Genomic DNA, 12499 nt, shown 5'->3' with positions numbered 1-12499 from the left:
TAAAACGCTTCATCTTCCTGCACTCCCAGCTCACCAACTTTTTTTCTTATCAAACGTACATGGTAATAGTAAGATTTTGTTTTAAGTATTGAATTGATGATTGTCCATGCATTGTAACAATGTTTAATACAACAATAAAATTCGGATTGATTCTAATATGACAGACTTGTTATTTTACAGTTGCAGATTCAACATTTATCAACAGAATATACAAATCTAAGTGTTACAAGTAATAACTTTTGAGTGAGAGACTTGTTTTTTATCCCTTATTTGGCACGTATGACCTGCTTATTAGATTTATTAAAATTATGAATACTTTAAACAATTTTACTCGTTTTGGTAAAGCTTTATCTATAATAAAAAATTAATCGCAAAATGTGTTGGTAAGCGCAAATCTTGAGAACGACTGGACCTCTTCGGTTAATTCCCTTAGTATAATGTTCATTGAAATCCGAGGAAGGTTTTTATGAAGAAAAATATAATAAAAGTTACCTTGAATATTTTAAAATTTAGGAAAAATGTAGTTTTTACGTTTCATAATTTAAATTAAACTGGCACTAAACAGCTGTTCAAACCTTCAGTATTACGTCGACAAATTGGCCGAGACCAGTGTGATCCAAGATTTGTGTTTTCTTGATCGGGATGACAAGGCAGATTCAACTGTGACGTTACGTATATAATTAATTAGAACCAAAAATGCTCCTACACATGCCAAACATGATATAATAATTAAGTTAAACTCTGATACTATTTACCATGAAATTAAGTAATATCTACCTGATGTATGCCTACTTACGTTTTAAAATTTATATAGGACTCCCATCATATTACATCATAATTGCTTTTACTAAGTATGTAAGGACTTTGGTTATTAAGATTGCGTGCAAAGCCGCGGGTAACAGCTAGTATAGTATGAAAATTGCATGTAAGCCACAACATTGTGACAGACAGAGTTCTACTGATTGAGTGTCATTGGTTAGTTGAAGGATTGGGGAAGTACAGAGGTGAGTAGGAGCTATATTTTATACTTTCCATCATTAGAGCCATACAATCCCTTAATGAGAAATTTAAAATTTCTCTATTCACTTGGCACACAACATTTTCATAATATATAATGATATATTATTGCAGAATATAATATTACATAATTAAAAGTTCCTAGTCACTACAAACTACCAACTAAACCTACCCAAAAACTCATTGAGGGAATAATAAGGATTATTAGACCTAGAACGATGGGATAGATGTCTGAGACAAACTACCAACTAAACCTACCCAAAACCTCATTGAGGGAATAATAAGGATTATTAGACCTAGAACGATGGGATAGATGTCTGAGACATCATTGGATTTTTATTGATGTACTGTGGCAAAGGCGCCTTTGGACTAACTAACAATGATATTGATATCAATAGATTCAGGAAATTATAATCTATATATTTCATTATATTTTGTGCCTGTGGATGTGATGTAATGACCATATTAAGTAGTTTTCCATTTTATTTGGTGATCCGGTTTTTTTATCAGAAATGTATTTTGGTAAAACCTTCCCTCTCCCTCTCCCACTCCCCCTCAAACACCAAAAAAGAAGCAAGAATTTTTATTTTTCTGCAAACTTTTTATCATGTACTGTTTTGCATAAGCTTTCATTCATGTTTACTTTTCCCTCGATATTAATAAAAATTAAGTTTACTTTTTCATAATATTATATGTAAAACATTCTAAAAATATGTTTATACTGACTCAATTACTCATAGTAAGGGTTTTTATTTTTCTGCTAAAATTAGATTGTCTAACGTTTTACATAAACTGTTGGTTTGTACTTACTTTTTGTCCAAAGTCAATAAATATTATACATACTTTATGGTAATAATGAAGTTAATAATATATAAGGTATAAAAAATCCTAAAAATTTGTCATAATTAATTTCTATTAGAAGGCATAACTTTTTTCAAGCAAAATTAATTCAATGTACAGGCATTTACATATTTTGTTATCACTCTGTTATTTTTTGAATTATTACAATTTTTTGCTTTTTATTTTATTTAATGTATTGTAGATAGAGTAAGGGTATGCAAAAAATAATATTAAAATAAGCACAAACTTTAGCTTAATTCAGTTTTTCCACCAAAAGTGGAATCTTGTAGTTTTTTGGGTAAAATTATATTACTTCTTAATAGTGGTTTTTGAGTGTACAAAACAAATATTGTATGTATTTTATAACCACTTTTACAACATATTATATCATTATAAATATGCATTAGCTCAATCTTACAAATTTAGAAACAAAAAAGCCATATTTTTTAGTTGTATTGAAATATATTACATATGATATTATTGTGATCAAATTCTACACATTTTTGCTATTTTGAATTTTGTTATGAATCTTTTTTTAACCACTTATGATTGAATATAAAATATAAATGTAGAAGAAAAATCTTAGTGATAATTATCATTCATAATATAATAGGGCATTTCTTTCCAAATATTATATATGTATATATATATATATATATATATATATATATATATATATATATGTATATATATATATGTATATATATATATATATATATATATATATATATAATGTGAAGATCTGCAAACTGCCTGAAATGGGCAAACCAATTAAGGAAGTTTGCAAGGCCACAGCACTAGGGTTACAATTTTTGTATGTATTCTGATCCAGTTTTTTCTTAATGTCAGGTAACATTTTTCAAAAACTGTGTTCCCATGTACTGTGTTTTGTCTTTTACAAAAAAAGCCTTTTATTTCTTGTATATCATTTCAGAGACTAAATTTGTGTGACCTACTCTTTAAGAATAAGACACAGTCAATATGCACCTATTGTACACTGGTAATACTTCCAAACTTATGAAATATTTTCGCACACAATAGATCAGCTTTTCAGCATGATAATCATGGACTCCTTTTGTCTACTAAGTTCTGTTTCTCAGAGTTTATACAATGAATAATATAATCGATTTCTGTACTTGTGGCATTGGTAACATGGAACTGGCACACAACTATATTTTTATTTCAATGTCATAAAATGAGAAACAGTATGCGACTCCTTGAACGAATTCCAGTGATTGTTAGATGTTATATATATGAAATGTGTGTGTGTGTGTGAGCGTGCACTTACAAGTATGTGTGTACACAGACATACAGGTGTTTATTCAACTTGTATTTTTCAGATTGTTATAAATTGTTTACCTACCTGCTTCCGAAATACCATGCACTTTCAAGGTAAGATACTCTTCTTGTCGAGCAGTGTCTCCAACTTCACCAAATGACTTTACTCTGGGCCTCAGTTCTCTACTCTGATAAAATAATCATCACATATTTAGACAATATCAAGAATTTAAGTTCTATTGGTGGTGTTAATTCAACTATACAAATTAAAATTATTCTATTGAGAAAACTAAATCAAACCACTGGTGGGAATACAAAGTAACAGTTTTAGTATGGTAGTTTTTCCCGGTTATGCCTAATATCTAAGAGTTTCAACCATATTATCTGTTTTTAAAGACGACTCTAAATAAACCAAGTTTCCCATGTAAGATTGCCTTAATATTTAAAAACTTTAGCTTTAACCTTCTTAAGAACTTGAGATCAATAATAATCTAGTAATTGATGTTTAACCATTAAAAAGCTATATTTAGTTCCTTCAACTCATCAAATAGAAACACCCTGCATGAGAAATACACCTAGATAAACAGGTGGTGTATAATATTGACGAGGAATGAACAAAGCCATGAAAGGAAAATATATTCAACCAAGAACGGGTATAAGTCACTTATGTATCTAGTGAAGAGAGAGGGGTAGTTAAAATATCAATCCTACAGTCATTCATGGCAATTAAAACAACAGGTTTGGTTTATATTTGTCAATCTCACAACTAACAAAGAAAAGAAATATGTTGATTTACAAATCATATGAAACTTCAGTTTCCATTTTTATAGGAACAATAAGAACAAAAATTGTATAGGAAGTGTTGAATTATGTTGTTTATATTCATGCATTTGATTAGTTACAACAGAACGGTAATTGAAAATTTTGAGTAACCTCAACCCCAAATTTTGGGAAAAGAAGTAAAACACAAAAATAATTTATAAAAAACTTCAAATAGTCTGCTTAACATTCCTCCTTCCCAATTTCATTATTTCTAATTATTAAAAAAACTAGAGTGGTTGCTTTATTTCCATTCATTATACATTGATTACTTAATTATTCAGTTGATCATCTGAAATTTTAAACAATTTTTAGAAGGAAATGTATGTTTAATAATAAATATTATTTATAGTGAAAACAATTGCATACTTTAAGTATGGAACTAAACACAGATTTTAAATTTAAATTTCAGATTTGAAATCGTAATCAAAGATTTTGAATACCACCTAAAGGTATAAACCTAAATAATTAGCAAAACAATTACCACAGCAGAAACAATGGATGATGATGTGTCATCAGCCTTCTTCACACTGGTGTTAAGGCTATTGATGGAGGAACTACGAGAGACTGATCCAAGGGAGGTCTCTTCACCTTCCAAAGTTTTATTTATTGTTTTCACGTTTTCATAAAGTCTAGAACAAAAACAATAATATATCATTGGAGGTAAATCAGGTTTAAAAGATTCTCCCTTTCTCTGTTTTGTATTACATTTGATCTTTATCCCTTGAATTAGTGCCTAAATCTTCTGTATATTTTAGGCTTACTAGCAGTATATTTTTTATAATTATTTGAATGGTAGCCAATGCTAACTTGTTGTACAATCATTTTTTTCAGAATTAGTTGTTGAAAAAGTAACAATTTTCACAAGCAAACAACAACACAATTAACAAGATAATAAGTTCCAAATTTTATTTGAAAATTTATTATTTGCTATCAAATAAATAGATATATATATTTAGATCTAAAGTTCATTCCAAAATACAATTTTGTTCAAAATTTTACGCTGATTTCAGAAATATACAGCTTGTACCATTTATTCTGAAAAAATTATATCCTGAGTATGTTAATTGATGCAAATAAGAACACTTACTCCATTTTTTTATGGAATCAGAAATCAGAAGACTTTATTCATGAACTTAGAGTACAAAATTGGCATCAAGTGGTTAACAAAACCAAACATAGTAACAATAAAATGGTAAAGTCAATATCATTTCTTGTTAGAGGTCAATTGGGGATGTTCTCCAGTTCAGGAACTCTTGTATGGTGTAGAATGGTCAATCCAGTAATCATGTGGTGAGTCATCTTCTCATGCTGTGTGCACCTTCTCCTTGGCTGCCTCGGGCAGCAGGTTGAGGAACTTGGGCCCCAGGTAGGAAGGCTTCTCTTCAAAGATGGTCAGGTGATGTGTCGGTAGAGTAAAGTTCGAGGCCTGTCGAGTGTTGTATTTGTGTCTATTGGTACCTCTATGTAGCTGTATAGTGCTAGTGTAAGTGGCCACCTCTAAGATGTACAGGCAAACCACTGTTAGAACCTTCAGTTCTTCAAATTTCTGTTGACAGCTGTCTCTGTTGTTGAGTTCTGCAAGCACTCTAATAGCTTTTTTCTGGTGTACCAGGACACACTGCAAATTTGTTGCTGATGAGTTCCCCAAACTATGTTCCGTACCGCAGGTGTGATTCAAAGATTGCATGATATGCAATTTTTGCTAATCTGGTACTACTTATTGATTTAATCCTCTTGATGACATAGAGACTGCTACTTAATTTACGGCATAGGTTGTAAATATGAGGGATCCATGTCAGTTGCCCATCAATAGTTATTCCCAAATACTTGGCCTCTTTGGATACTTCTATATCTGGAAGTTGTCCTACTTGGTTTCTTTTCCCGCCACCAAGTTGTTGGGTTTGGTCTTCATTTACAACCAGGCTATTACTATGGCAGTATTGTATAGCCATATTTAATGCCACTGATGAACGTACTTCGAGCCTGTCATGGAGCTTTTCACTGAGAAAGAAAACGGTATCGTCTGCATGCATCAGTGTTTCGTTATATTCCACCAGATATTCTGGGAGGTCATTTGTTAACAAGATAAAAAGTATGGGACCCAGCACAGAGCCTTGTGGGACACCTCTTATCACTGGTAGTGGTTTTGATCTCACTAATTTTGTTACTCCTTTCTCTGTGTGTTTTAGCTCAACTATTTTGTTCTCCCTGTTAAAAAACTTTTGAACCAGTTTGCAGTAGTTCCATTTGTACCAAAGATCTTCATTTTGTTCATCAGTTGAGTGTAGTCCAGGCAGTCAAAAGCTTTGCTAAAGTCAAGTAGGATTGCTGTTGATGTGTTGCCGGCTTCGAGATTGTCTATGAGAAACTCAATACACAACTAACAAATAGAAATAGCAAAAAGCAAGGCTCTACAACAATTCACACATCATTCTATTCTGCAATGATGGACAAATCCTAAATTTTTTAATTTTGAATCCGATTCTGAATCTTAGAAAATCAATTCCCGATTTTCGAATCTCAAATCTTAGTAGCTTTTTAACGTAAGTATGATTTAAACATAATCACAGCCAATCCAATTCCTAAAATTCGTAAACATTGGAGACTGTTTGACAATATAAAAAGTATCTTTTATATCAGAAGATCAGAGAAATAGCAGTATTTTAAGAAGAAAGTCATATATCCCCTACCTAATACTTAAATCTGATATATTATAATATTGTAATTTGATAGATTCTAATATGGGCTTCTAGAATATACGCTCTTGGTATAAATTTTTATTACTTATAACACATATTTTAAACTTAAATGTTAAACAAAAAATTAAAATCCAACCCTAGTCATGATATCCCATCCAAGTCAGTTGGAAGAAAGGTAGATTTCACATGAGGCATTTCGAAATGTTAAACTGAAGATGCATTATTAGTTTAGATGTTTGATTCGCACAATACTGACTTGACAATGACCCTCAATGTTGTCATGTTAATATAATCGTAATACTTCCAAACATTTAGAAAGTCCATAACCTAGAAACTTTAATAGACAAAAAGTGTTATAGATAACATTTTTTTTTTTTTGTAAAACTGTGGACTTTATTTAGTTATAATTAATCCAAAATTATGTTTGGAAACATATTTACTTATGACGGTTCAATTGTCTGCTTCTATAACTTTTAAGGGCCACTATCAAGAAACCTTAAGAGTTATCGAGAAATAAAAAGGAATAAGTGTTGTCTGGAATTACTGACAATTGTATGAAACCAATTAATCGAAACTTGTATTTAAATTTTACAGAATGGGATCCCAACAAATTACAAAAGTATTGTTGGGTGCCCACATATAGTTTCAGAAATCTAAGCAGTTAAGTAAATCTAAAAATATATCTTATAATCCAGGAATAGAGTAGGAAAATACGCTATCAGAAAAGCAATAAACACAAACAATCATCAGGAGGAAATTACATTATAAATAAAGATTATAAACATTACTCAACTATAAAGGAAAAAAAATCAAATCTACCCAAACACCATCACTGCACTAAACAGCATAAAAAAACAAAATAGCTACGTTACTGTTTATAGGCAAAATTACAAATATAAATAAAAAGTTTCAATTTTTATTTAACTTGTGAAATACTGGAGATAAAAATGTTGCTCAAATTCAAGTGACCACCATCTTGAAAGGTCGTTTGTATTAAGACTGACTAACAATCTCATGCAAATTATGTGCAAGTACTGTCTGTACAAAGTTAAGTCTGGATATTTTAAACATTACAGCAGTTATCATGTTCACAAGCTAACGTTATATTGCATAATCTCATACATACATACACACACACAAATATATATATATATATATATATATATATATATACAAGTGCACATTTTTAGGATTCATAGAAGACGTGAATTTTTTATTTTTGAACTAATAATGTGGTGGATGTCCACAGATTCAAATGTAGAATCCCAATCGCCGATTCTCGAATCCAATTCTTGCTCAAAGATTCGGTTGATTCTAGATTTTGCTTCAACCCATCACTACTATTCAGAAATTAATTAAAAACTAAATAATGTATTATATATGAACTATATAGTATATAGGACAGTCATGACTGTTAAAAATGTGTGTTGGGTAATATAACAAAATAAGTGCAACTTAAATATACAATTTAAAAATTAAATTTTCCACACACCAAACTAAAAAAATTATTTCAATTTTGTCAAATAAAAATGTACATTAAAAGAATCTACACCTTTGATATATTACTACCATAACATTCTACATTAAATTTCAAAGAAGGATGGGTAGCTTTTGATGGAATCTTAATCCACAGAATTACTAATTAAATGTATTAGAATTGTCAAGTTATCATTTTCTTAAAAAAATAAAAAAAGCTTACACACTCTTTTGAAAACTGCAGGAAGTAGCAAATGCTATGAAACCACTTCAGAATATAAGCTTTCAGGATATAGTTTACAACATTTAATTAGATACCAAGTACAAGAACATACCATTTCACCCTCCTACACATGAATTAACATATGACAACGCATGCTTTCACAAAATTGAAAATTATCTACTTTAACAATCATAGCGATTAGTGAAATTTTGATCAAGTTCATTTTTATTTAGAACATTAAAACAAAATTATTATCAATGGGCTATAACCCTTAATTATATTAATAATGTAACCAGGATACCAAGATGCGATTTGTAAAGTCACCTGCGATGTAAAGAACATTAATTTTTCTTGATTGCTAAGAAGCAATGTTTTTCATTATAATGCTTCCTTTGGTTAATTCCCTCCTTTGGAAATTAACGACCTAGATAAGAGGTACAGATTCCCATTTAATAACTGGCTAGCACTTGTTGTTTGGAAACAGAATACTAATTTCTCCAGCTTCTCTATCCACTAAATCAAGTTGCATCCCAAATCACAACTAAAGGTCCAACACTAAATAACAGAACTGGAAAACACAAGTCTTGAAATTGAAAACTGACAAAAATGTTATAATAGAGAAAAAATTACCTGAGATAAAAGACGTTGCCTGAGTGATCCTGATAGACAAACATGTTCTTGCGGTTGTTAACAGAAAAGCGGTTGAGTACGGTGCGTAGAGCCTGTAAACCACGTGAAAGACCTGGTTTGCTGGGTCCCGTCTTGAGCCGGGGATGTAGACTGAAGTTGGTCTCCCAAACTACGGGGCAGGAGAACCACCCAGGAACAAGGTCGGCAACAGTCTCTACAGTGTCTACTGGAGTCTCTGACTCCTCACTCTGCACCTCCACTCCTTTATAGAAATACCTTGCATCTCAGTTTGGAGTGAGTTGATCAGTTAATTATTACATAGTATCAATTTTAAAAGCAATAAATTTCTAAAGCCTCATTATGATATTAACTTAATATTATATGAAACTGAACCTTTGTCTTGCCTCTTATTTATAATTTACATCCATGCCATTTTTTTGCCAAATATTCACATGTTTGTACCTGTGACTGCAATAACATTTCCCCTGTATATGCACCTTACTTTCTTTGTGAACACATATCAGTGTAACAGTTAAATTTAATTTCAAATCAGGCTTGTGATATAGCTTCGCAATAATAAGCTGTGACAAAAATTGTGTGGCCATTTCCCCAATGCCAGTCCAGAAACTTCTTGTCAGAACTTCAAGATGAAAGGGGATCAGCCTCTCTTTTTATTAAAAAAAATACCAAAAAAACCTAAGAATGTTGAGTTCTTCTCCATTTCACCTTCTGTATTGTGCAGTGACTGGAATCTGACACTGTGACACACTTAACTCTTGGAATCTGGAATCTATGTCCGTCTGAAGAGATTTTAAAAAGTTGGCAACAAATCAGCTCAAATGAAACTTTGTTATGTGTTTCGGTCAACAAGAAAAATAGAGTACCTAAAGTAGATCCTTATGGTACTCTTAAATTAGTGGCAAATTGTTAAAATAAACACCACAAAACCATACTTAATATATCCTTCCTGAAAGATATAATTTGTTCAGTATACAAGGTCAATAGAAAGTCAAATAATTGAGATGCCTTCTTCAGAAAGATGTGATAAGAGACCTTTTGGGAGTCATGATAAATAGTATCAATGTGACCTTGTTGCTCAATTCAGACCAGTCACTGCTAAAAATGATAACATTTTGAGGTACTCAAATGACCTTAGATTAAATCGGGCAGTAATTGAGGAGATAGAAATTATATTCTTCTCAAATTTTCACAAAATCTTCTTAAGAATATTTGGACTACACCCACAGAAAAAATGTATATACAATTAAACATTATTTGGTAGCACTTTTTACAATCTGTGTGATTACAGTTAGATGGAAGGTAAATCTCCCACAAGTAAGCTCTACCTGAACAATAAAATTAGCACAGGAGCAATGATATAAAATATACTCTTAACAATAAACACAGGAATGCCATAAAACCCACAAACTAAGCAAGGCTTTAGGTTATTCACAGGAGACTGAACAACTTGAAACACAGTGAGGAAAATGCAAACATTAAAAAGCATTGTTAAAAAGTATATGCTGTCTCAGGCTCCTTGCTCAATTGCTCATTAAATTATATATATATATATATATATATATATATATATATATATATATATATATATATATATATATATATATATATATAGAGGCAAATAAGTCTCCAAACTACCATCAACACTGACAGCTGGGAGCAAGGCAGAATCTTCCAGAAATTAATTAACATACTAACAAAACATAGTGAGAGTATATTTAAATAAGTTGTTAATAATATGTCTGCCAGATTACTTTTTACATCAATCCAGTTCCACTTGCATTTATTTTTCTGGGGCAAAGTAACCTTAATACTGTAGTCATCTGCAACTACAAACCATGTAACTTCCCAATGAGCACAATGCTTCTTTTTCAGTAAAGCAAGAAATTAATTAAAAACCATTTAAGGTAACTGAAACATTTTTTTAATGGTGTCTTTTCCCTCGGGTATGATAACTTTAAGTTAAAAACTTCAGCAACAACATTGTCAGCAGGGCAAAGAAGTATATAAGCCTAGTAATTAGATAAAAGCTAACTGTATAAACTCAAGTAATCCTCAGACAGAAAATGGAAGAAATCAAGAATCAGAAGATTCTTTCAGGCAACTGATACCGTGTAGGGAGATCTCAAGAGAAGGATGACCAATTTCACCCTGACCAGTGCAACACTAAAATTACCAATTCTAGTTCTGAATTTCAAATTATATCCGGATAAAGTAGTATCACCCTGGTTGTTAGAATTCCAGACTTTTCTGTTATAGCATGTGAAAATTAATATTAATTGATATAAATTTATTGTAATCAACTTATCGTTAAATTCAATATAATTATAAAAATAATGAAATATCTTGGTTAAATATAAAACTAATTTTAGTTAAATCAAATAGTAAATTTAAGTAATGAGCAAAAACATCTACTCAAAATATAAATGCACATTGAAATATAATAAAGTTGGTAATTTACAAACACAAAGTGAAAATAGGTTTATAGGTAACTGTATAACCAAACAACTAGGCTAGACTTGAAAGTACTCTAATGGTCAAAATTGTCCAGGGAAGCTGTCAACTTAAAAATATTGTATTTAATTAACTGGAGCGTAAATTATGTTATTGGTTAAACAATGGGAGAGAGGGGTCATGTAACCAACTTTATAAACATAAGCTCAAAACAATTATGCTCTTGTCTATTGTTTGTGAATCTAGTTGCTTGCAACACTGTATGTCAGAAAATCAGTCTGTCTAGCTGTGCGCAACAGTCCCAATTAGTCTATACAGTTCACCATGCTGGGCAGCAAAACTATCCACGGACATTTCATTACATTAGCTAGTAAGTATTACTGATGTATTTGCCTTGATAAAACCGATTGGATAAAACAGTCAGGAGTTAAGTAACATATAGAAATCATCTTGTGTTGTAGTGCAAATAAAAAAGATTGTTACATTCATAATTGATGAAAAAACTTTTAATCTTCTTCCACGAACTGAGGTCCTCTGCTCAATGTGGAGTTCTGTCAACTTAAACTATAATTTTGGGGGAAATAATTCAATGAGATTTAAAATTTGAAGGACAAAAATGTAACAGTTCTCAATTAGCACAATTAATTTTGTTTGTATAAACTTGTGAACTAATGTTTTCTCAGCAATAAAATGTATAATTTTTAATAAGATCGCATTGTTCTGTAATATTAGCGTAGTGTTGTTCTACCATAATCCTACTAGTTAAGACCCTGAGATAAAGTTGAATGTCATCTCAAGTTATTGGAACAATATAATTAATTATTTAATAAGATAAAATTAAATCAAACTATTTTATACCTGATTAGCTTAACCCTCTCCCGGTCACAAGCCATGAATCGCCACGCACTGTTCCGAGCCACTGAAGGTCAAACGCCACGAATCGCCACAATCTACATTACAAACTGTGTCCGTCTGGTGCTGCCTCCCATCGGCATTAATTTGAACTATTACAGTTTCTAGCCTATACGGAGTCCTATGTCTT

The 12499-nt window shown here is 31.2% G+C and overlaps 1 protein-coding gene across 3 annotated transcripts in view; it reads right to left on the bottom strand.

Annotated features, from left to right (window-relative positions):
• Positions 1-12499, bottom strand: part of LOC124369311 (KICSTOR complex protein SZT2-like) — a 295343-nt gene that overhangs the window by 92892 nt on the left and 189952 nt on the right. For all 3 annotated transcript variants that reach the window (XM_046827256.1, XM_046827257.1, XM_046827258.1), the window contains exons 36-38: positions 8986-9247; positions 4439-4586; positions 3221-3323 (exon numbers count right to left, since the gene is read on the bottom strand). In XM_046827256.1, coding sequence (XP_046683212.1) covers positions 3221-3323; positions 4439-4586; positions 8986-9247 — 513 coding nt within the window. The remainder of the gene's footprint in view (positions 1-3220; positions 3324-4438; positions 4587-8985; positions 9248-12499) is intronic.

This window comes from Homalodisca vitripennis, chromosome X (assembly GCF_021130785.1).
Source record: "Homalodisca vitripennis isolate AUS2020 chromosome X, UT_GWSS_2.1, whole genome shotgun sequence".
NCBI classification, from domain to species: domain Eukaryota; kingdom Metazoa; phylum Arthropoda; class Insecta; order Hemiptera; family Cicadellidae; genus Homalodisca; species Homalodisca vitripennis.
The sequence above is the reverse complement of the archived record's forward strand: the minus strand, read 5'-3'. Positions and strand labels throughout refer to the sequence as shown.